The 25922-nt window shown below is 52.1% G+C and overlaps 1 protein-coding gene across 1 annotated transcript; it reads right to left on the bottom strand.

Annotated features, from left to right (window-relative positions):
- Positions 1-219: 219 nt before the first annotated feature.
- CTDSP2 (CTD small phosphatase 2) lies at positions 220-23036 on the bottom strand. Its single transcript, XM_028531816.2, has 8 exons — positions 22479-23036; positions 9102-9250; positions 7566-7604; positions 7027-7128; positions 6419-6475; positions 4334-4426; positions 4010-4195; positions 220-3809 (listed from the first exon to the last, which is right to left on the bottom strand). Exons 1-8 carry the CDS (start codon positions 22540-22542, stop codon positions 3684-3686), a joined length of 816 nt encoding a protein of 271 aa, XP_028387617.1. The 5' UTR covers positions 22543-23036; the 3' UTR covers positions 220-3683.
- Between the last annotated feature and the right edge of the window lie 2886 nt (positions 23037-25922).

Here is a 25922-nt window from a genome sequence, read left to right as displayed (position 1 = left end):
AGCAGAAGCCCAGTGCTGAGTCCGCAGCTGCTCTCCCAGCCGTGGCTCCCCAGCTCCACCGTGAAAGAAGGGGTTGTGAGGGGTGAAGGGTGTGCCCAGTAAGTGCCCGAACGAACAGCAGGGTCAGGAGGCAGCACCCATTCCTGGATGGGTTTTTTAAACCCACTTTTATTAATTGTAAGTAATACAAATGCTCCAAAAATATAAACAGACACTTAATGGCGTCCCACATTTCAAGTTTATGAATATAACAAATTTATCAAACCATGAATCTGTAAGCAAGGTAGTCAGAATCCCATAGCCCAGTCACAGTGGGAAGCAGACCCCACCCTCCAAACAGCTTCTTGAAAGGGCCAGAGACACCGACACGGAGGGCGTCGCACCGGGGTAACTGCAGGCGAAGAAGCTCACGGGGTCAGGAGAGGGTCTGCTGTGGGGGCAGGCCCTACAGGAAAGGGATGGGGTAGCAGGCCAGACCTCTGCCTTCCCTTCCCTGCTTGAATAAAAATATTTGTTAAAAAGAGGGGGAACCAAAATGAAACCCCATTTTACAAAGTGACTGACGTACGACAGTGGTGAAGTAACCAACTGAAGACGTAAAGGGGAGAAGAGGCTCACCTTCCTCAACACTCGCCTGGCTGGGACACGGGACAGGGGACAGCCTCAGGGGGCTGCCCTACTGCACGAAGCCTCAGGCACAGCGCAGGGGCAGTGGAACAGAATGGCACCCATGTCCCGGGGACTAGATGTTATTAGATTTCCCATGCAAAGGAGCTTTTGGGCCACTGTTAACAGAGGTCAGTTTGTACACTTACAAAATGGTCAAAATCTTTGGGAGGCAGAAGGGAACTAAAGAGAAGGTCCCAGGTTAACTGAAGGCAAATTAATTCAACCTTTATACGGTTAGGGACCCATGGGCCTACAGAGCGTTCCCTCTACAATGTGCAGAGTGAAAACTCTTATCTGACCCTTTCCAAACTGGTCCTGTGTCCAAAGCTCCCCCTATGAGAGGGACACGAACATCAGGCTTTTGATTTAGAAGCCCAATCAGAGAGACACACCGTGTCCCTGAAGAGGCACATTAAGGAACTGAACCTGGCGGGTGGGCAGGTTCCTGGCATGGCTTGAATTGGTGCTGACCAGGCATGATGGCCAATTGCCCCCCAAAGACCAGCCTCAAACAAGAAGGGCTGGTAAGAAACCCTAGAACTAATCCTGAGGCGACCGGCTCCCTCCCCACCTTTCCTTCCTCCGCAAGTCTCGCCTGACCCCTCCCAGGAGCATCCACACTTGCCCCTGATGTGCAGTGAGACTGGAATCAGACAGCAATCGAGGCCAGCTCTGGGCCGTGTGGAGCATTTGGCTTCATTGCTTCTCTGGGGAAGTGGAAAGGGCATATCTGCTGGGGAACTGTAGGGGGGCAGGCAGAGTTCTGAGGGGAGGGAGGCCTGTAGAGCGGGGGCTTCATGCAGAAGATGCAGGGACACTCCCCCCAGGGTACCCTGGGCTCTGGTCACGAGCCACACTCGGACAAGCATGACAGGAAAAGGGCTGGCACAGGTTCTCCCTTCACTGGGAGGTACACAGAGACCCAAAGGAGGGCAGAAAGGGTCCTTGGAACTGGACCAGCTTACAGCCTCTTATTGCTTAGTCAGAAAAGCCTGGCTGGGTCCAGATGGCAGATTTGACCCAAGGGCTAAACGAACCTTAAGGGTGGGTCCTGAGGGAGAAGCCCCTCCCGCAGTATTAGGATGGAGGCCCAGACCTGGGTCGTAGAATGAAAAGCCTCCATTTCCTGCAGGAGCTGTGGTTCCGAGCTAGCACCAGAGCCCTCTCCCCCGCTGCAGGACCACCCTGTGGGAACCAGGGAATGATGCAGGGGGAAATGACCACATGGGCTTTGGGACTCTGTTCCATTGCTGTGACACCAAAGGGAAACAGAAAGCCTTACAACCTTGGACAAAGCAGAGAGATGGCACCACAATGTTAGAGAAAAACTCGAGTCATCCAGCTACCAAATCAGAACACCAAGCTGCTGCCCCCCCGACTGGCTTTCTCCAAACAGGTCAGTTCCTCAGGCTGGACCTAGTACGTGCAAACTAAAAAGAACAAGGGATATAAGGGCCGAGAGGAAAGTGTCCTCACACCTGAAACAATGCACAAATGCTTTGTAACACCCGCCTCCAGGAAAACAGAGATGGGGACTGGAGGGAGGGAGAGGAGAGAACCCCACCGAGCCCTGGGAGGGGCCACAATTAAGGCAGTGATGCTGAAGTAGGGCCACCTTTTGGGTGCCCCTTGTGCTCCCAATCACAGTAGCACTTCCCCTTTTGTTTTTTATCCTGGGGAAACTTCCATTCTGTGACTCCTTTTTAAAGCATTCACTATTAAGAAACTTTGAAAGCAGGAAACACACAAAGAGCAGGTATGTGAAGGGCTCATCACACGTTGCCAGAGGCAGGAGGCCTGTGCGCAGGCTGGCCAAGTAATGCTAAGGACACCTACCCCCCTCAGCCCAGGAAAAGCAGGCGTGCCTCTGAGGTCCTGGAGAGAAAGAGCAACAGCCAGAAAGGATGAAGATGGAGCAGAGAGCTGTGCACAGGCCAGGCCCCAGGGGAAGACACGATAGGAAAGAGCTCTGCCCAAGAAATAGGAAGGGCAGAGAGGGAGTGCCCTTCCCGGACTTTGGAACAAAGTCCTTGCACCAGCACCAGCAGAGAATCCCTGAAGGGTGGACTCAAAGATAGTCCCAAGCTCAGCTGATTCACATACAAGCTAAGGGGACACACACATTCACGGCTTCGGGGGGGTTTCCCTCTTCCCTACACCCCCAGCGCCACACACATTCACCTCAAGCCCAGGACTGCAGCTTCATCAGAAACAAAACAGGCCCAACACTCCATGTTTAGGAAGGGAATTTTAAAACAGAGTCAAAAGAACGGAAATCAGTTATCTGCCCTCTTCCACGGCAGGCAGACCTCCTCTCCCATGGGTTCGAGAATTATGGCTAGGTAGTGAAGAAGGCAGGCCCAGCACCCAAGCCTTGGGGAGACGAAGGAAGGCCCAGGCCAGGCACTCGGCTGGGGGCAAGTGCAGCCTTTGGGCTGCAGGACTTGATGGCCACTGGGGCTACTGCTCCTGGAAACAAGCTTTCATCTTCCAAAATTGCCGTCTGTCTGCAGCAGGTGGCTGGAGAAAGATTTCAAAAGGGAGTGTGCCTGGGGCACCCAAAAGCAGCCTCTGACCCTCCCTTTCTCCTTGGCACAAGCCTTACAACACTGAGGGAAGGCCATGAGTTTGGCGATGGAGCCTGGAAGAGTCTTCGTCCCTACAGAGCGCAGTGGCTCTCAGGTGACTGGAGAGGAGATGGACTAACTTGGAGAGAGCCTTGACCTTCCAGCTTCCCCCACCTGAAACACTTATATCCTTGAATGCAGTTCAAGGCAATACTCTCTCGCAGACCTGGGAAACCCAATTCAGGGAGTGGGCAGCTTGGGGTATCACTGGTCTGACACTGGCCCACTCGGCATCTAACCTGTCCTAAAGTTCTTTCCCATCACTTCCATTTCCAGGCCCCCTTTGGTGAGATGCTCCAGCTTCCGCTCCGTCTGTCAGGCTGATCATAAAGGCACAGTGTAGGCAAGTCCCCTACTGGGATGACCGTTGCTTGGAAGCTGGGGACGCTAAGGGGCCCGCAGCTGTCCAAGGCTGGTGTAGACATCCTCTGCCCCGCTCAGCTCCTCAAAGATTGGGATCAGGTTCAGCAACTCAGTGTCTGCCATGTCATCAAACCAAGACTGCACAGGCACCTGGGGCAGGAAAAAGAAGGCATCAATCTCCCAAATGCCACTCTTTCTTCCCTTGTCCCAGAGCCCCCAGAGGCTGGCAGGGTCCACCTGGAGTGGTGTGCTTTTCTGGTAAAGTCAAAGGCCCCCTGCCCATGGCCTCTCCCACAGAGGACAGGGCCTCTCCCAGTCCCTTGAAGAGTAGGCATGTCTGGGCCACTCACTGCATTCTCCGGGTGGAAGATGTAAGAAGCAGGCGAGTTGTCCAGGATGAGGGTTTTTCTCAGGTCCCTCCCCAGGCGGCTGAGGTCCTTGACATAGCAGCCCTGGTGGAACACGCAGGACTCACGGAACAGGCGGGCCCGGAATACCCCACACCTATCCAGCAGATCCGTCACAGGGTCGGCATACTGAGAAGAGAAGACACTTTTGTTTGGATGTGGTCCTGGTTCCCCAGTGGCAATCTGGGGACCAGCAAGGGGCTTCTGGACCACACCTTAGCTGCCCCACCTGCTCCCAGTTCTTCTCTCCCCTCCTGTCCCAGGTACCTTGGCCAGGCTGGCAGTGAAGAGAACACATTCAAAGAGTTCCCCCATCCGTCTCAGGAACTCATCCACATAAGGCCTCTTGAGCACATACACCTGAGGAAAGACAGAGAGGCTTGTTGGAGGCAACCCGGTGAGAGTGAAGCCTCACAGCATCGGTCACTGTCATCACTTACACAGAAGGCATCAAGTAGTTTCAGACCTTGCTCTGCTCGGATGCCCACACTGCAGCCTCCGGGGCTGCCTGGCCGGAAGCCTTCTGCCCCACAGACCAGCGCACTAGCATCACCCCCTCACTGCGCTCCTTCTGGTTCGGTGGTCCCAGCCTCGACTCAGCTTGGGAAGAAGTGCATGCACCTATGTCCCAGAGCCAACGCTGTTTCCGACGGCGAACTATCAGCTGCCTCCGGAAACAAGTAATCAAGAATAGGCCTCACAGATGGAAACAGCCTATCCTGGATTACTTGAATCCAGCCACAGCCTCTGCGGGAGTTTCCTGTTCTTGGCTCTGGCAGGAAAGTCTGTCCAGGTCACCACTGGGCGAGGTCACAGATATTTCCTGAAACCTCATGCCCTCACACAGCTTCTCTTTCTGAAAGGCCCCAGGGAGAAGTGACTTTCCCCTCAATGACTGTAGACCAGACACTCTGCAGTGTCCTGCTCTAACGCCCCCACCTATTCTGTGCTTGCTCCTGACAGACAACCCTAACACTCTCGTCCACCTTTCACAATCTTGCATTTTGGCCTGCAAGATCCAGCGGCTACACGTCCCTCAACACTCTGCACGCTGCTGCTTCCCTGCCTCCAGGCTGTTTCCCTCTCACCCAGCCTGCACAGGGCGGGAGCACCATTCCTTCAAAGGCCCTTTCATCTGCGTCGCTCCCTGCTCAAAGCGTGTCCCTGCCACGGCTCCCTCTCAGCTCTGCAGCAGGAACGCCCTGCTCCAGGGAGCCACAACTTGGCTCCCTATCGCCTGCCATTTCTTCAACTTTCAACAAGTTCTTCCCTCTTCATGGTTCTTCATTAAGCTCCGAGTGCCCTTACCACTCTGCTGAAAACCTGCCTTCTGCAGGCAGCCATCTTCATTTGTCTTCTTCACTAGCGGTTCAGTATATAGTTGCCCGTTTGAAATCATGCCTTCATCTTTTCCCTGTGGGTTTTGCACATCTCTACACCCTCAACTAGATTTTACAGGGTTGCTGGGCAGAGGCTGGAAGTCCAAGGGCTAAGCCTGGCTCTGAGCAGGCTACCGCTGTGGGGAGGGGGTGGTGCTGGTGAAGATGGCCTCTGATGGACGCAGGACAGTGACGAGAACCCACAGAAGCCTCAAACCCCATTCCTCTACAAGTAACTGGTATGTGACCAGGCCATGCGAGCAAGTATCAGGGCTACCTGAGCACTGTTCCCGACGGTCCTGGCCTCTCAGGCCAGCTGTCAGGCCTTGTGGGCAAGTGTTCTCAGCAAGTGGTTGTCTACTATCGACACCACCTGACCCCTGGACTGAGCAGGTTACGCAGGGCCAGAGCCTGATCTTACTTAGATTCGAGTGTTCTTTGACAGATGCATACTGAGCACTTAATGTGAAAAGAATACAGAGTAGGGACCTGGGGTGTTGGGGGGTGGGGGGAGTGGAGCTGGAGAAAGCTCCACAGAGGAGATGCCTGGCTGGGAAGGACTGAAGTCCCTTGCTGGATGGAGAGGCTGGGCACAGGGAGTAAACAGCTAGCACTGCCTTCCTTGCCCAGAACAGGCTGAGAACCAACTATTCGGGATTAGAGAAAATGTAATCAATCACAAAACAGTGCTGGTCGCACTGGGAGAAGGGGTGGGGATCAATAAATGATAGCTATCAACGCTGACCAAATAACATTTCATTTTAAACAGCTTGGCTGCCAAGAGAAAAAAAGGTGACAGCTAGTGGGGGATGAGGGGGCTCGTTTTTTTAAAGATGAGAAAGGGTGGTAAAAGCACCAATAAAAAGGTAGAGGCTGAAGCCACAGAAGGGGATCAAGTGAGGGAACACAAGCCCTGAGAAGAACGGAGGCCCCTGCGCCCCCTGGGCTGGGTGTGGCCTGGCCAGCAGCTCACCTGGTGAGTGGTCCCCTCGATCTCCACAGGCACTATGAAGTCAGCATTGTTGATTGGCTGGAAAGAGAAAAGTGAATGAGGTCAGTGGGGTGAGGAGGGGACAACAGTCACTGCACTGTCACCCAGGAGGGGCGGGGAAAACAGATCTTAGAGACTCCAGGAAGCTCCGCCTGCCATCCCACTAAGCAGCTCTCACTGCAGCACAGGATGCAATACCTCCTCTGGTCTTTCCTACTCCCAACCTCCCCTGAAATTCTACTGGAGCAGAGAGAGTTTCAGGGCCTTCTTGAGTTAACAAAGTTTTTGGTACAACAGAGAGGGGCAAAGTCCATGGCTGATTCCACCCCTTTTGGGCCGCCCTGTACACAACCCTGGTGGTACCCTGTGCTATGTGGCTGACGGGGCAGTGGCAGCAGTGACTGGGGGGAGCAGGGGGGCCCTAGCCAACATTCGTTGGTGTAGTCTCCATATTTGTGATGCCAGTGTGGTCAAAATGCTAGAGGCCCGCGCTACCCAGACCACCCTTCTATCACCAATTTTAGGCCACCTCGGCCAGGTTCACAAGACAGCCTGAGATGGGCGAGGAAGGGCTCCAGATGTCAGGTTACCTTAAAAGAGCTATGCACAAGGGTTTCATCCAGGTCAATGACCACGCAGATCCTTCCTTGATCTTCCTCTGTCACCTCTGGGAGCAGGCAGGTCCCCGGGATCTAAAACCAGAGCCAGGATGCTGAGATCTGCCACCAAGAAAGCCCAGTTGTGCCTTTCAGCAGAACTTGGGGGAGAGGTGAGCTCATGGAGGAGAAAAAAGACCAACTTCAACCCAGGAGAGATGCCTGTTGAAGGCCAGGAAGGAGACAAAGAAGAGGCACAGCTGTCTCCTTGGCTTCAGCCCCCCACTGGACTATGAAGTGACCTGGATGTTGGAGATGGAGGCCAGGGCTGGTGCGGGGTGGACACCAGCGGCCCCCCACCCCAATCTACTGTCCTGTACATAATGGGCCCTCAGCAAATCTCTGGAACAAATGGTTCCCAGGACGTGGAGTTGGCCAGCCAGACACAGAGGAATGGGGGCACCGCCCCATGGGGTTGGCAGGGATCACAGGGTCTTGGGCTTCTGAGTGTGTCCCGGGTCAGACTCACATACCTGATAAAACTGGTACTGGAGACACTGGAGCAGATCAGACTGCGGGAGAAAAGGGGGTGGTCAGTGCGGACCTACCAATGCCTTCCCCAACCGGTCTAAAGCCCCCTGCTTCTGCCTCAGGCCTGGGGGTAATTTTCTCCCCAAGATCCCAGCCCCCTGGAATGTACTGACATAACCAAATTGACTTAAGAGCCGGGCAGAAAAAGCCGAACTTCCTTTCCGCATTAGCCCTGACGAAGGGTGGAGGGCAGTGTCCCTGCTCTTAGCTGCCACTGCCTCCCAAGCTGCACAAAGTGAGGAACAAACAGGGAACTCGAGAGAGCAATGCAGCGACACAGAGTCAGAGGCAGAACCAAAGTCAGAATTCCTCACTGTGGTGGGTTAGCCTGTTGCTTAGTCCTGGAACCCGGGCTTCTCCTTCACAACGTGTATTTTCTACACCCTCCTTGGGGGAGGCTTGTGGGGAGAGGGTGACTGAGCCTCTACAAAAAAGCAGCAGGCCAACACGGACCCCCACTGCGGGTCCCAAAATGGCTGGGGAAGTGGGAGTGTGAGAGGTCAGAATGCTTTCCCCACCTTTTGCTGGTAATAAAAGTGTTATGGTTGTAAAAAATAGCGTGTGGAAACCTTAAAGAAAAATTAAAATCCTAGCACTTTGAAAAACTTAAATTGGCATTTTAGTGTATTTCCTTCAAGTTTGTTTTAGCATCTCCCCACCCATAATATAATTTAGTGTTCTGCTTTTACAACTCAATACTTTTCCATGTTATTATGAACTCTTTGTAAAAATCAATGGCTTAATGACACTGTCATGTCACACTGCTGGATAACAGAGTGACTGTCACTGATGCACACATCGTCAGCCTGGTTCTGAGAGAGCAAAGACAGCCAGACCTTGGTATTTCAGAAAGAAGTACCAATGGCACTGGGGGCACAACGATTTCTGGTCAGGGCTGTCCCTACCCTTGAAACTCTAGACATATTTACTGGCCACGGGAGGACCAAAGACACCCACATGTTCCCAAATGTCTCTCACAGGTACAGGAGAGAGTGCTGGAAGGAGTTACCAAGAATGTGGAAGAACTTCATTTCTTTGGGTCCCTGAAAGTGAAGTAACTGGGAAGGCAGCTTTGCATAGTAAACAAGAGACACAGGATTTACAGCCAGAGTGATCTGAGCCGGAACTCTGACACTACCACTCTTTAGGGACTCGGTCTCCACTCCTCTGCGAGTGGGGAACTCTGAGTCTCCTTGCAGGGCTGCTACATGGATCGTATGCAAAGCATCTCGCACAGTTTCTGGAACCTAGAAGGATCTGGACTGCAGGAGTCCTCAGAAATGACAGGGACATCTGGGTGGCCCATTCTACAAATGGGAAGTAAGAGAAAGAAGGTGAACTAACTACAGGTCCCATCAGAGGAAGGGCCTCTTCTGAGCTGAAGACCTCGACCTCAGGCAGGCTGCTCACCCACTTGCTGTGGGTGCATGGGCTCCACCAGCAGCCCGCATGGAGTAATGCCACCCCGATCCAGCTACCTTAGCAATGGTGTTGGCTTCCTCCTTGTACGCGGAGAGCTCAGTGGAGGGGCTAGACTGGCCAACATGCTGGGTGCGAAAACAGCAGAAAAGGGCCTTGAAGATGTTACGTCCACGAGGCTTTTTAAGAGAGGTCTTGGAGACCAGGCCTAGAGCAGAAAGAATAACAAAACATTAATTACAGAGCATCTCTGTCCAGATGTACTTCCCTACAACACTGGACCTGTATGCCCTCTAATCTCTAAGATCCACCAGGGCATAGTATGCACTTGGCCAACCACCAAATACCATCAACAGGGAACTATTCATGTTTATTCTGACATCTTTTCTTCACAGCAAAAACAGCAGGAAACCCCACTTCCTGGTTTGAGAAATGAGCTGCATAAAATTTGCTCCTCATTATGGAGCAAATTTTTTTTTTACTCCATAAAAAATTTTTTGCTCCATTTTACGGGGGTTTGGGGGTGGGCAGTCAAAGATGGCACTAAGTACAGAAACCAGGCATCCCCCTATTCTGGCAGCAGCGCAAGGTGGATACCTTCAAAGTTAATTCACAAAGACACAAATCCTCCTTAATACCCGTTCCCACAGGCTGCCTGTTCTAAACCACAGAGCAACGTAGAGCCCGTCCCTTCAAGTCAGTGGAGCTGTAGTTCTGCCCAAGGTTGGCGTCCCTAGATGCTGGGTCAGTGGAGGCAGAACTGAGCCCAGACTAGACTCAGCAGACTACAGGACAGAAGAGCCGCAGTCCCAAGAGAAGCTAATACTTTGTTCATACCCTCATTTCCTCCCACACTCCAGGCACTTCCCTTCACACTCCTCCCCCCTAATTTTAAACCAGAGGCAGGTTAACCTGTGGGGACACCCGCATCCAATGCCGGGTTCTAGCCTGATGTCTCCCACTCCAGACTGCAGCTGCTTAGTCCTGCCTTGATAAATTCAGGCCTTGGAAATATAGAGCTATTTTAAAAAAAGGTTTGGCAAGGCAGCACTAGAAAGGCCAAGGTGATACAAAAAGCTATGGGCATAAAAGGGTGAACCAGAAATGACTTTAGACTATAGCATCTTTTTCAAGTTCCTTTTGGTTTTTACACAAACTGTTCAGGCAACTGTTGAGAGCAAAAGCTGGAAGACACCAGTGGTCCTCTGGCCAGGAGGTGGCGCCACACAACCACTGCCAGAATGGTCCTGAGCCACAGGTCTCCCTCCCCAAACCTGTGTGCGAGTTGGGCCTGAGGATTAAACCTAGCCCACTCCACTTTAAAGCACACTGTGCAGGAAAATAAATGTTGGAAATGCCAGTATCTGTGCAGAGGAAACAAGGCAAACAGAATGGCACTGAAGACAACTTGCCCTGCGTTGCTCCCTGTAAGATGGGAAGGGGAAGGCGATGTGGTGGGGGCCACCCAGGAGCTGCGCCTGCCAAGTCCTCGCAAAATGTACCACACCACCAAGGTGGCCCTTGCAGACACGGTGCTGGAGAAACTATTTAACACCAGTTATTGGGCTGCCTGTGGCCCTGGAGAGGAGGGGAGAAAACCATACTCTATTCCCCAGGACCAAGAGGAGGAAAATGGCTGCTTAAGAGTCAGCCAGTCGGGTGGCAATCAGCATGACCCCAGAGCCACCGGCTTAGCTCCGACTCAACAGAAAGGCAGAGGGATTCCTGCAGGTGCAGGGAGGGTATTCCTGGTCAGTCAGTGAGTCCACTAAAGCTCTAGCTCTCTCCCCTCCCTGGGTTAGGCCAGATCCCTTGAAACTTGTATGAAACCTTTTAGAAAATGATCAGGTCTCCTCCCCAGCAATTACCTGAAAAGTCTGGATATCACTGTTGAGTTCTTGGCCCTAGAAGAACCAACATTTCTAGGGACTGGGGATTTCTGTCAGGAAGAAAGAAAATACACTGGGGACCTCATTGCAAGGCCCCTGTATCAAGGAGACAAACTTTAGTGCAGAGCCCAGCACTCAAAGGATGAGAGGTTCCTCTGATTTTTCCTATTCATAACAATCTATGCAGTAACCAAGGGGGTAAAGACCTGCTTATATGACCCACATTCAATTCCAATCCAGGGATTCAAGCAGACTCTGACACAAAGCTCCAGGACCAAAGCTGAACCATCGCTCTTTCTTTGGTTTATGGTTTCTTCATGCAGAACCACAATCAGAGGCTTACCCGGGCAAATGGGCCTTTCTTAAAAGGCCACACAAACCCGAGCCTTTCCTGAAGAGAGGCCATCAAGAACGCACTCAGCGTCTTAGTGACAGATGCTATGAAGGCTGAGTAATCCTGGGACGCGAGGAGGTGAAAGGGGCAGCTGGCTGGGGCCACAGAGAGGCCTCGCTGCTGCCCGCTGCAGGAGGGCCAACAGCAGAAGGGCTTCAGTCTCAGACAGGGAGCTCGGTGGGGTAAGGCTGGGGGCCACTCAGCTTGGTTTGGGCTCTGCAGGGGATGAGGGTCTTCTCAAAAACACAATGTGAGGACGCAGACACTGGGCCTCAGAGACCACAAATGCCTTAACCTTGGGGTCAGGTGCTCAGAGCAAAGCAAGAGCTGAGGCGCCTGGGAAGGGTACCCTGACCGGTTACTGCAAGGTCATTATCCTTTCCCTCATCGGGGCCCCACTTCCTTCAATCCTTCTCCAGGCTGTCTCTACTCCTTACCTGTACAAACACTGCTACTGAGAATCCACCAGGGTCTCTTTAGCTTCCCCCCAAACACAGCTGTCTCCTGGCGGGGCCTGCAATGGCCTCGGCCTGGCACACTCATCAGCCTCCAGCTCTCTGTGTAGCAGGTGCTCAGTAACTTTGGCTGAGTGAATGCCCCCAGGGGCCTCAGGGCCTGTCACTTCTAGAGAGCCAGAACTTGTAGAAGTCTTCACTGGTTTTCAACAGCCCAGAAGAGTTCAATGCAGAAAAGGTGCCAGTGTGAGGGAAGAGGAAGGTGGGCTCTGAAGGAGCACCTGAGGCCAGCCACTGAGCCCTTCTGGGCCTTGTTCATGTTTACTAAGCACCTACGATTGCCTGGCCTGCCTTAAGATACTTGACATCATTACCTCATATTCTCCTCACTAAAATTCCATCCATAGGCACTAATCGTCCATTTCTAGAAAGAAAACTGAGGCAGAGACAGGTTAAGTAACCTGCTCAAGGTTACACAGGTAGGATAGCAGAGACAGAATTTGAACCCAGGTCTCCTTGAACCTAGGGCCCCCAACAGCTCAGGGGCACCCTGCATGTTTACTCCTGCAACAACTGGGAGGTGGTGGGGCACTCTCAAGGTCTCTTAGAATGTTTGCTCTGTTCCTCTCTAGGCTGGGCCGGTAAGGGACCAGTCTAGCTCCTCTTCTTTGCTGTCCTCGCGGGCAGGCCATGAAAGGTGCAAGGGGGAAAACAGCGCAAGGCTCTGGGATCCCATTCCAGGGCTCACCTCACCCACGTCCCAGCCTTGCACCTGCTCTCCCTGGCAGTTAGTTACCTCTGGGAGATCTGGAGGACAATGGGGGACTGGGAGGGAGAGGAGCTGGAGCCAGGAACCTGGGTCCAAGACCTGCTTTGTTCAGCGTTACTTAAGAGTAAGGGGAACACACACCAGAGTGGGATCAGACACTTGTGTCCAAGAGCCTCTCAAAGGGCTCTCTTCAGCCAGCATTCAGCACTGTGTCCCTGACAGCCAGGTGCAGACCACCCCACCCCTCTGTGTATGACAGGGAAGGGTACAAGATTTACAGGCCCATGAGGATTTCGATGCACACGATTTCCCTGAGGGAGAACAGAATTCCAGTGGGTGCCATGTAGCCCCATAACGAATTGCTCTCCCTCCTTCATCCTCCTGCTACCTGCTTTGAGGACACCCAACCCTCCTCTTCTGCCTAGCTTCTGACATGCATCTGCTCTCTCGGCTCCAAACACCTGGCTTAGGGCTGGATGTTGCATTGGACCAGCACAGAACTAACAGAGGAGCTCTGACTTTAAGAAAATGTGCAGGTGGCTGAGAACAGAGACCCAGTCTACCCTTCCAGCTCACTATTGCAAGGCTTCCTACTGAAGCAGGGTATGAACAAAAGGGGGGGACCTGAGAGGTATCCCCCACTGAGGATTCCCTGGGATGGGGTCCATGCTCTGCCAGTAACTGACTCAGCCACAGAGCATCTTTGAGTTTCCTCATCCATTAACTGGGACAAAAGCAAGACCTCATTCCTGACTGAAATGATAAAAAACCAATACTCACTGTCTGCACAGTTATGTGCTATACAAACTAAAGCTAAATGTTGTGCTCATTTTAATTCCCAAAGGGAGATGACCACTACCTGGCAACACTGTGGGCCTCATTCCAAGGAGGTCAGCTACAGAAGAACAGGCCTTCCTCCCCTGGCATGTGGTTGAAGCTCAAGATAATGAAAGGTGACAGAGGAACTCTGATCATAGTTCAGGACTGAAAAGTCAAAACAACCCCTACACCTTTTCCCAAACCCACTACAAAAGTTGTTTTCCAGCTTGTAACTCCTGAGCTGGTATTCTGCAAAAAAACAGGAAAGCAGGTGAGAAGGCTGTTTCACTTGAGATAAACAAAGCCCTCTCCCCTTGGTCTACCACCACTGCCTCCAAGAAACACCAGATGGGACCATTATTTGCCCCTGCTTCTTAAGAAGCTTGCTCATGTGTGTACACACACACACACACACACACACATACTGGCTTTGCCAGGACAACACTATTTTTAACTTCTTCTGAAGGTCAGGTTCAGATATCACTGTTGCCAACAACACAGCTTCGTGTCCCAGCAAAGGAACTCCTTACACATCTGCCTGGGATTCAGGACAAGGCAAGCAAGCTCTCAGGCTACGAGATCTTAACAAGCCCATTCATGCAGAAGGATGCTTTCTCGGTTCGTTCCTCAGTACTTTCTTCTCCACCATCTCCCATACCCCCGCAGCAAAGGATTTAGTCTGGCTATCACTATAAAATGGCCTCTCTGAGGGGCCCCTCCCTCCCCTTAGCTATTGGAAGAGGGAGAGTATTTGGAGCATTTCCGGCCCTTCTTGGCCAGCTGCCTGGACCCTGCAGCCAAGACACATCTGATTGGGGCTCCCCATGGAGAGGATTCCTCCCAGGTCCTCAGCAAGGGGCATCTGTGCCTTGGCTAAGGACAGGCCCGAAAGTGCCAGGTGGACGGAAGGGCTCTTGGACCAGCAGGTGAGTCGGCAGGGAACAGGAGGGTGAGAGATGCCTAGACATCCCACACACAGAAAAGCCTGGAAATGATGGGGAGGGTGTATCAGTTTCTACAATGCCCAAATGCTGACACTGTTTTGTTTTGTTTTAAATTAACAAGGCAGGCAGGGCCTCACCCAGCTCAGCAACAGTTCCCAAAGTTCCAAAGAGCAGCTGTGTATCTATCTGATGGCATGAACTTTCTTCCCTCTCCAAAAAATACTCACTTGGGAAAAAGAACTGCATATGAGTACACGCAGCCATGGTAAGCCATGTGCACAAAGACAGCAAGAGAGCAAGAATGGCATGGCCTTTATGTCTCCATTAGTTCTCCTTCCCTAGGCAGGAGGGTTCCCTGCATCTCTCTCTAAAGGAGAACTTTCAGTCCTGGGTCCTTAATGCCACCTCTGGGGTAAGGGTGGGGACCACAGGTCACTGGCTACCTTGCGTCCTGCCTTTTCCCCTGCCCACATTAGTAATCTAGTCACTGATCTCAACATAGGGCCTCAACTTTAAGGACCTTTCCTCAAGAAGGGTTCAGTTTTGGGAGCAGGGATTCCTGACAACTTTTAAAACATGATCAAGATAATCAATTTCAGAATCAGCCTTTAAAAGTAATTGCCAAAACACCCTCCTGGGCGGCTCTCACATACTTTAAAAACACACCAGAAGCAGCAACAGGTCCTGGATCAGAGATGGAGAAGCCATTTCCTTACAGCTATGTCAGCAGCAACCTCAGCACCCCATCCCACGCCAGAGGGCTCTTGGGTTTCAGGTAGTCATCTGATGGCCACTGCAGCAGCAGGACTGATTTGAGACACCACCCAGGAAAATCCAAAGCACTGGATCCTGCCTCTGCCCTAACAGGGGGTTCTGCCCCACGGAGAGCTAGTAGGGCAGAGATGTCCTTGTGGAGGACTAGAAGCCACACTTGGAGTCTCTCTCTGCCTGCCCCACTTAAGGAGGTGCTGAGCAGGCCCTTGTGGGAGGCTGGGAGCCTAAGAGAAACGTGCCAAGCAGGACACAAACACCCTCTGGGCAGCTGTTTCACCCCCTGCCTTGGCTCTCTGCTCAGTTCCTGGAATGCTTGGATTTGGTGAAAGACGGAAGAATCCAGTGCCTCTTTCCTGACCAGCTATAGAAGCCTGATTTAGGTGACACATGCATGAGAGATGGAGAAAGAAGAGGGAAGGCACAGGACAAAGCAAGGGACTCTCAACCATCTCTCCTCTGACCAGTGAGCAAGAGATTACACAAGTTACCATGGACTTGGTTTTAAATCCTGGCTCTGTCTCATATAAGGTATGTGGCCTTGGGCCTCAGTTTCTTTATCTATAAAATAGGAAGACTAACATTATCTGTTTCACAGAGCTGTGAAGATGACAAGGAGCTCAGGATGCATCCTGCCTTAGTAAACTCTAAGTGTCAGCTACTAGTCATTAAGTACAAAGAACTTTCATATCCTTATCTCAGTCTCAATCTCAAAATGTACATATGGAAAGAGACCATAGAGATTTCTTCTCATTCCAGAGGTCACACAGAGGTAACGGCAAGGCCAACCCTGGGAAACAGCCTTTCTGGGACTCCACTACACCAATCAGTCAGTCTGTCTGTCTGTCTGTCTCTCTCTCACTCTCTCTCACTCACACACACACACACACACACACACACACGAGCAAACTCACTGGAGTTGGTCAACCAATTCCTTCCTTCCTTCCTCCTGTGGCTGGCCCCTGTAGGACGACTGGAAGAAGTCAGCCAGGAAATGCTGCCAGTCTGTTCTACCTCTAGGAACACTGACCTGCTTCTCCCATAGCCCTCAGCATCACCTGGGACCAACTAGCACAGGTGTGCCCACCTGGAGAGTGCTGTGTTAGAAGCTGGGACACTCGGCTTCTGCCCCACTTCAGCCTCTCCAATAGCTCTTTGGTCTTGCCTAAAGCATAACCTTTCTTCAGTGCGGTTCCCCCACAGGTCAATCGGAAAAGGTCCACACCTCAAGATGCCTTTCCAAGTGGCTTCAGCTTACCTGAAGCTTGAACTCAAAGGCACTAAATGCTAGGAACAGTGCCTGGCCCATGGGAAGTGCTTCATAAATATTGTCTGTGGTCATCACTAGGTAAGCAAGGGTCATTGCTCTGTTCATTCATACTGAGATTTTAGAAATTACTTTCAGAAGCCACAGGATCTTTAACAAATACCAAAACTGGGTTCCTCCAGGGGACTCTTCCTGCTCAGGGCTAAATAGGCAGTTGGGGCCACTGCTGTGCTTAGCTGGCTCTTCTCCAGGGACACCTGTCAGAATCACGGGGAGCATTTGGAACATGCGCAAGCCTGGCCCACCTGCTCGTGCTGATTCACTAGGACCCAGGTGGGGTCTATATTTTTAGTAAGTGTCACAGGAGAATCTGATGTGTGTCCCTGGCCCAGACCTGATGTCTAAAGGTTGCCAGCGGTCCCTGACTAACCCTTCCAGAACCAGAAGGTGACAGAGCCAGTCTCCTTGGCCCCTTCTCCCACCATATCTCACTGGCTCAGTGTCTCTGCTGGGTTTCAGAAGACTTGTGCCCCAAGGGCGTGGTTTTCCTTTCTAGGGGCACTTGCTCTATTCTACCATTGAAGCAAAAGACCCAAGCCTGCTGTCTCTTCCTATAGGTCACTGTTCCTGTGGAGGAGAGGCCCTAGCCCCACTTTGCTGTGGAAACAAGAGCTGGGATCCACCGTTTCGGGCAGGCGTTTCTGCAGGCTTATGTTACGCAGTTTGAGATTTTCCATGAATCTGCTTGACTCTCACTGGGGCTGGAGCCACATTTGCTTCCTGAGAACAGTGCAGGAGATAAAAGAAGGTATAGAATAAAAAAAGTGTAGGAGCAAAGTCTGATGTGGGGACAGGGAGGGCTAGGAGTACCTGGGAAGGGAAAGGAAACGTCTGGAGGGTCCACCCAGAGATCAGGTCCACAGGCCATCTGCAACTTCCCACCAGAGAAGGCTTGCATACTTGCTAGAGTTCCCATTCTGTAGCACAGACCACTCAGACCCCAGGGGCCAGGCACTCTACTGGACAAAGAAACTGCTGGTTGGCCTCTGGTCCGGAGAGGTTTCCAGTTAGTTCCTAGTCAACTTCTCCACTTTGATTTCTAGTAGTCCTTCATAAGAATCTGCCTGTTAATGAGATCATCTGCATCCAGTTGGGAAACTATTCCTCCATTTCCAAGGAGGGAGAGAATCCTGTCAGGGCCACACCCAATCCCATGACCCCAAGACTAGTGAGTTAATGCTGTGCTGCTCCAGCTGGCTGGCCTGAGACAAGGATGAAAACAGCTTTCTCTGTTGCTTTTCGTGCTTTCTCAATGTTGTACCCCAAAACCACAAGCAACAAAACATAGCTTAAAATGCCTATTTTTTCTTCAAACCCCATTTATTTTTTTCTCGTTATTAGAATTCCCTAGAAGAAATCTGAGTCTCACTGGGCTCATTAATTCTCAAAGCAAGCACAGAAGGTAAGAGAACGCAGCACACAGTCATCTCAGATCTTCACTGTGGTCATTTCTGAGAGACCGAGCAACTGTTCAGAGGATTTAGACTTCAGGCACTCTTCACAGTAGGTACATGGCTTCCTGGCCTCTCCCATCCCCAGATGCCCAGGCGCCAGGCAGAACTGCAAAAGCCCCAAGGCACATGCTACTTGCATTTACAGATAAAATCCCACCCCAAGTCACACTGGCACAAAGAAAGGGTCTGTGTAGCAAGGTCATGAGGTTGATCCTCCCAGAAGGCCCAAGCCTTCACATCAGTGTCCCCTCTGACCCCTGGCCACCTGTCTTTAACAATAAAACCCACATGACTGTGTGCTACTTGCATTGTGTCCTGGGAATGGGGAGGGCCTGAGTAGCAGTGGTCTGGCTGTGTAAAAAAAGACTTTATTATCAATCACCCACTAAGTACCAGGCATTATAGACACGTCGATATCAATATTCCTACTGCACAGATAAGTCACTCAGAACACTAAAGTGATGTGTCAAGTCTCATTGTGACAGGGACAGAAAGGATTTGCACCCAGGCCTGAAGCAACCAATTTTGCTTGTGAATGAATTCTTTGAAGTAACAATGAACACTTTGCTGCCCTTGCAACCACCCCCATCCCAAAATGGGAGTAACAGACAAGACCCCCAATTACCCCAAACTAGCAAGACGACACTTGAAGAGAAAGAAAAGGATGTGTTTTGTATATAAATATGTACATAATTACATATTATCTTTCTTCCCAAAACTTTGTTCCAAACACTTCTATTAATGAATTTTCCACAGAATGGCCAGGAGTTATCAATTCCCCTTGCTTAGAAATGTAACTAATACAGTATTTACTGTTTTTTTTAAACATTCTTTCAAATTTTACTCATCCTGACTGGGGGCTAGAACAGCAACAGTGTTTGTAAGTCAAACTCAGCGGCAGTTCAGAACTGCGGAACTCCCCGCCCCAGGATGTCAGGCATTTCAAACTTCACTGCTGAGTTAGCAGTACTCCCATGAGCAAACACAAGCTCAAGTCACCCCACAGGCCACTACCCACTCCAAGGTAGGGGGAGGGAGAACTCCAAAGGAGACACAGAAGTGAGCCTCAGCTGCCATAAAGAGGCCAAGACTGAAGAAGGGGGAAGGAGGGAAAGGAGCCAGTGGGGCGGAGGAGCCAGCCACAAACAGGTAGCCTTGATCCTTGAGAGCAAGTTAAGGAAGAATGCCCCAATAAGACAACCTAAGCCCTGGCTGGTGTGGCTCAGTGGATGTGAGTGCCTACTCGATTCCCAGTTCGGGCACGTGCCTGGGTTTTGTGCCAGGTCCCCAGTTGGGGGCACATGAGAGGCAACCAATGGATGTATCTCTCACACAGATGTTCTCCCTCCCTTCCCCTCTCTCCCTAAAAGTAAATAAAATCTTAAAGAAAAAAAAATCGGTCTGAGCTTTTCAAGTTATAGGCCTAGTTACAACTACAGTGAAAGGTGCTTGGACTTTTCCAAGACAAAATAAGGCAGAATTTCTCCCTCATAGGGAGAAGGTAGAAGCCAGAAAAAGCTGCCACTATCCTAAAATTCAGGGATGGTCAGCTGCAGGAATATGTTCAGTTGCACAGCTGAGAAGACAGACCCAGGTGTACTCATCCTCTCCCTGAAAGGAAGGGACATCAGGTCTCATGGAAAAGAGAAAAGGTCCACAAGGCCCTGACTCCCCAGAAGGGCCTATGGGTCACTCTGAGCCTTGGAAGAGGCTGCCTCTACCTCTCATTTCACACTGGGAGGTTCTAGGGGGTGCCTGTTCCCTTGACTTCCCCACCTAACCACAAAACCCACAGCACAACCTCCCAGCAATGGGGCGACACCCTCATATGGGGCTGCAATAAATGGCCATTCGCTGGTCAAACTGGTACTAACTTCTTTTTTACTTTGAATATTACACACAACCCTGACCTGGCTGTACCAGGAAGCCATTTCACCCATCTCTCTGGGAAGAGGATCCAACTTTGGCCCAGTTATCATCTCTGCTTGGGGCAGCTTTCCTCTACTCCCCCTGCAGTAACTCCTTTTGAATCATCAACACACCCAGCCAACCTTAAAGCTTTGAGAGTGCTACAATGAACAAACATACAAATAAATAAAAAACACAACCCTGAAAGGACAACAATTTCACTAAAAAACCACTCAAACTAGAAGCAACTTGTGTTTTTTTTCCCTAGAACTTTATTTATTAATAAATTGCCTTACAATTCTTCACCTTTTTCCAAAGGAAGGCAGGCCTAGAGATGAGGTGCTATAGAGGAGGGAGGGCAAGAAGTTCGTAAAGTAGCTGATTAAAACATTGCTCCCTATCTCCACTTTCTAAAAAAAATATATGCAGGATTTGTTTGTAAATGATGAGGGACTTAGAAGGCTGGCTTGCTGGTTGCCCAAGCAGCCCAGGAAAAAAGTATGTCTTCTCTGGAATGCAATCAAATCACGTGGGGGAGAGAAAGAGAGACCCATGGCTGCTGGCTTAAGAATTCAGATTCCTCCAAGGATAAGTCGGAAGGGCAAGTACACAAAAAAAGGAAATGAAAAACGTAACTCCAAGAAAATCCAACCAGCATCAACAACTAACCACTGTCAGGAAGCCAGCTGCTTTGCTTGCTGCTGCCATCTATTCTCTCCCTGCCATTCGCCCTGATGAACCCTCAAGTTCTGATTTGTGAGAAGTCCCTCCAGCAGCCCAGCTTTCCCTCACTCCTGGTGTTGTGTCCTCACCGGGAAGGCACCCTCCCGAGCCCCTACGGAGGAGAGGACATGAGTGAGGAAGCACAGGGTTGGTCTTCCCCTTCTCATCAACATTTCCAGTCTCTGGAATCCTTCCGCACCCAACTTTCTTTAGCTTTGGCTAGCTCCTGAGTCCTTTCCTGGGGTGAGGATGGAAAAGAGAGTGAAGTTATCAACACAGAAAGCCTCGCCTCCCTTCTTCTGCCCTCAGCACAGCTGAGAAGCCAGTAGAGGGGTGAAGTTGCAGCCTGGGTCATACAGACTGGTTACTGATGCAGCCAGAAGAGCAGGGAGTCAGGGACTTTGGAGGGGCTGAGATCCGAGTAGGCCAAGTTGTCCCCTTTCTCAGGAGAGACTCGTTGAAAGAACAACTAGTGACAGAGGAAGCTCCCACGAGGAGAATTTGGGAAAGGCTGACACCACCAGCCCAGCTTCTTTGCCCCTAGGCAAGTTGGCGGAGCTCCTTAGGGCCCTGAACCCCACGAATAAGTGATCTGCTATTAATGGTACCAAATGAGGGGATTGGGGGACAACACGGAGACCTCGCAGGTGTCCCCCCCCCCCCCCCGACCAAACTCTAGGCCTCCATGTGTTACACTGCAGCACTAGCCCTTCACTCCCCGTTCTGAGGCGGGGGTGAGGTCCAGGGAAGGGTAGTAGCTCTGAATTCGGTCCCAAGAGTGTGCTCTCCCCAGGATAGGGCCAGGTGGCCTCAGTCCGGGAAGTTCTCCAGAAAAAAATGACGCTAGTCCTCCTTACACCCCGCGGAAATTCTGTTCGCTCTTTTAGACACATTCCTCAAGGCCCGAAGAAGAACGTGGGGGGGGGGGAGTTTCGGGGCCTCCACCATAACCCAACTCAAGAGAGATCCCACCCTCGGGTCCTAACCTTTCTCCCACCCCGGGAGAGGCCTCGGCTTCATCTCCCTCCGGTCCCCAAGCCCACCCCAGCGAAGGGCCCCCTGCAAGCCCCCTGGCATCTCCACCTGACCCTCTGGAAGGCGGGGGCCGCGAGCCGAAGCCTACAAGACAACTCGCTCTTTTTCGCTGCGCGATTCAGAAACACGCTGGGTCTGATGCCATCGGCGAATTATGTAACCAGGGACACCGCTCCCGGGCTAAACAAACGCGGCTCTGTGTGCAGAGACGGCCCCGGGGAAGTGCATCGGGGCGGGGAGGGGCTCAGGCCGGGCCTCGGGGTCGGGCTGGTTTGCTCAGCGAAAGTGGCGGGAGGCGGCCGTACGAGAGCCCCGCGCCGCCAAGGTCCCGGGCCCAGCGCAGGGCCGCGGGCAGCCAGATCTGGTCCACCAGGGCTCGGCCCCTCCCCCATCGCGGCCGCCCCCGCCCCCGCCTCCGAGCTGTGAACTTGGTCCCAAGTCTTGGTGGACGCCGACACCGCCCGCAGCCTGGGCGACCAGGGACTAGGGGGGTGCCCGAGGAAGTGCTGGACTCCAGTTCCGGCTCCATTCCAGCTCGGGACCCCTCCGTTCCCTTCACCACTCCTCTCTCCTCAGTCTTAGGGCAGCGTGCGTTGTAGCGCGGAAAAGTGACGACCCACCCCCCAACTCAGGAGGGAAGGGACGCGGGTGGACTCCTGCTTCCAGCGGTACCCCTTAGTCTCTTCCTGGGGGGAGGGGGTGCAAAACGGAGTGACAGCTGCGCAGATGACGCCCCTCCCCCTCGGGCGCCCGGAGTCCGGGGCCCGCGCAACCCCTACGGGGGTCTGAGTATGCACCCGGATGCGGGGGAGGATGGACTCGGGGGTCAGGTCGGAATCGCCCGCTCTGAGCCTAGTGGGTGGGGGGCCAGGACTCGGCTTCCGGGCTGCGTTAGCCCCCTTCCCGATCGGGGGCGACGCAAAGTTTTGGGAAGTTGCTTGCCCCTACCTTGCTTGGTAAGCACCAGGGCGTCTTCCCTCCGCGCCTGGGTGATGATGGAGCCGTGTTCCATCTAACAATCCCGCGGGCCCGGGCTGGCTGGGCGGGAGGACGGGCGAGCGCGCAGGCTGGGCTGGGCTGGGGGGCCTGGGCGGGGGCCCGCTCCGGCTCCTGCTCGCGAGACTCGGACTCCCACAGCTGTTCACATCCCTGCTCTTGTTCCCTCCCTGGCCCACGAAGGGAGGCGGCCTGTATGGAGAGCGGGCGGCCCGGGCAGCAGCTTCCCCGGGTGCCCCTGGCCCCGATCCCCCGGCGGCAGCTCCGGGCTCCTCAGTTTGGGTCCAACATGGAGAATCCGGAGCGAAAACAAGAGGAGGAAATGGGACACGGGGCGGTTTCCAGGCTCCCCCCTCCCCTCCGTACTCCAGATAAACAACCCGCGGCTGCAGCGCCCACCCCCGCGCGCCTCCCGGTTCCGGACTCGGCCTCTCCACGGCCCACCAGCGCCTCGCGTTGCGGAGCACCGTCCTAGGCCTCAGGACCCTCTGTCAATGAGCAGCCGGGGCTGCGGAACATCCGGAGCTTTGCTATTTCGTTACAGAAAAAGCGACTCCCCGAGGGGGGTGGGGTGGCAGGCGGGCAGGCTGGCAGGGGAGACTTGAAACCGCTCGAGCGCTCCAATTGGCCCTCTCGGAGAAAAGGGGAGTGGCCCCTCCTTACTATGCGGTGCGAGGACCCAACAACATTCCAGTCGCCACGGCCACGCCTCCGGGCCACTCCCCTTTCGTCCCGCTGCTGCCTCCTAGTCTGCTCGGCCACACCCCCTTCCCAACAACTTAAAAGGACACTCCAAAGCTCATGTTTCCCTACTCTGTGGTGGGGAGTTCTGGTTCGTGTGTCTGTTCTCGGGTAACCAGGGTAAGCTGCGAAGCCTAACTCAGGTCTGCCCGTGATGGGAGGGTTCAGAGCAGCTTTCTTACTTCCTGCTTGGCCCTCGAATCGTGGACCCAGTATTTCACATAAAAGAGAACCACCATCGAATCCGGAAAGACAAATGCGGGACTGCAGAGTATCAGCGCTGGAACTGACTTCGTAATATCTGACCCTTACTTCATATGAGACGTGAGGTGCAGGGATGTGCTCAAAGCCACTATTTGCATTCAGGATTTCACCTTTCTCCCCTTCCTCCAAACCCAGTCCTGCCTCCTTCAATATCCCTTGTGCCCTTAGTACCAGCCTCAATTTAGATGGATGGAGGTCTCTAAGGAAGAGCTTCAGGCCCATGGACTTTTGCTGGCCCCCCTTCCTTGCTCTTAGGCCCCAGGCACCCTTCGCTAGCTATGGGTCCTGGATTCCTGTAGCTCAAGATGAGGGATATACATTTGTCCCCAAGAATTAGGAGCTTCAGCAAGGCAAGTTTCAGCTCTGTATCAGGTCTTTTCCCATGAGCTACGTCTGCCCAAAGGTGACATACACTGCCTTGGGAGGAAGGAAACTGTTAAAAGTCAAGTCTGGCAAGAAGAGTGATGTAGAGTAAGATTGCACTGGGTGACTTCTGAGCTGCCCAACCCTAAGTCTATGATTCAGTGGAACTCACCCTGCCAAGGAAGAGGTTTTCCAGAAAGGTCAGGACTTTTCTGGTCCCTGAGGAGTGAAGGTAGCTAATGGCCTTCATGCTGCAGTCCCCATTGCCTACCATGCACCAGTCTCACTGGGGGTTGGGGGACAAGCAAGTTCTCTCTCAAATACCTGCTCCCCACGAGTGTATGTGTGTGCGCCTCACCAGTTCTGATGTGTGCCTGTTCCTTCTGTTCCTACACACACACACACACACACACACACACACACAAAACCTTTTTACATAACATTTTAATGGGAATGCTGTTTTTCCAAGATGAGAGTTGTTACAGAAGATCTGAATGATGCTTATGTAACTTGAAACACTGAGTTTGGGTGGATCCCAATTCATTAACAGAAGGAAAAAGGGAGAAATTCTCACATATTTATTTACCTCCCACCATTAACAAAATATCATTAAAACAATATAATTCTTAAGGTAAATCTTCAATAGTCAGGCTTCTAGGGGGTCTTTTTGGGTCCTGCCCCCACCCTCTTGCAAGGCAGCTGAGTTGCAGTGGGAGGGGGATCATAGACAGGAGCAGGGGGTTGAGGACTGAGGGGTACCGGCTACCCCAGCTCTGCAGTGTTGGAAGGACACTCTACATCTCTACCCTTCCCATTTCCTTATCCATAGAGGCAATCTCTCCCTAGTTTATAGTTTACAAAGTACTTTCACTTATATTATCTGTCTCTTCTTTGGGTCTGACGGGAAATGCCCATTTTCTAGATGAGGACACAGGGTATGGAAAAGTTAATGGACTCATGTAAGGTTTCAGCTTATTAAGAAGAATAGGCAGGACTAGAAGTTGTCTTTAGGCTTTAAGACTAGAACTCTTGACATTTGACCACAGCTCCTTTCCTATGTATAGGATGGAGGAGGTACTAAGAACTCTGGCTGCATCATGTCTTCTGGGAAGCCCTTCCAGATACCCACTCTCACGTCAGGACTTTATAGCCCCCTACATACTCTCTCAGAGCACTAAGCATCATGTCTAACAACTGTTAGTTTGCTTATTGGCTTCCCAACCAGAAGATGATGGATTGAGACTAGAGACTGTATTATTCACTTAACAGTCTCTTGTGCCTAGTGTAGTGCCTGACGCAGAGCAGGCAGCCTTTATGTGTTTGCCGCATGAGTCTTGATTCTGTGCCTTACTCAGTGTGCTGTCACCCAGGAGTTCAGTGACCCATTGCAAGAAACACATTTTATATTGTGAAAAAGCTGAAATAAGTTTCACGGGGACAGTACTTATACTTGCTCTATGCATGCACCCTGACATTTTCTATTGTATTTATTGCATTCTACTTTATTTTTAAAAGGATTGTATTTATTTTTAGAGAGGGGAAGGAGAGAAAGAGAAGGAGAGAAACAGTGTGTGGTTGCCTCTCGCATGCCCCCCACTGAGGTTGCACAGCCTGCAACTCAGGCATGTGCCCTGAGTGGGAATCGAACTGGGGACCCTTTGGTTCACAGGCCAGCACTAATTTACTGAGCCACATTAGCCAGGGCTCTCTTTCATTTTTTTTAAGATTTTATTTATTTATTTTTAGAGAGGGGAGGGGAAGGAGGAAGAGAGAGATAGAAACATTAATGTGTGGTTGCCTCTCGGCGTGGCCCCCACTGTGGACCTGGCCTGCAATCCAGGCATGTGCCCTGACTGGGAATCGAACCTGCAGCCCTTTGGTTTGCAGCCTGCACTCAATCCACCGAGCTATGCCAGCCAGGGCTTCTTTCATTTTTTAAAAGGTGCTGGCCACAACCCTCTTCAGTTGATTTCATGATCCACCTCCATGTTGTGATCTACAGTTGGAACACTACTTTTGTCACCGGTT

Source organism: Phyllostomus discolor, chromosome 2, assembly GCF_004126475.2.
Source record: "Phyllostomus discolor isolate MPI-MPIP mPhyDis1 chromosome 2, mPhyDis1.pri.v3, whole genome shotgun sequence".
Classification (NCBI taxonomy): Eukaryota; Metazoa; Chordata; class Mammalia; order Chiroptera; family Phyllostomidae; genus Phyllostomus; species Phyllostomus discolor.
Note: the sequence above shows the minus strand (reverse complement) of the source record. Positions and strands in the feature narration are given on the sequence as shown.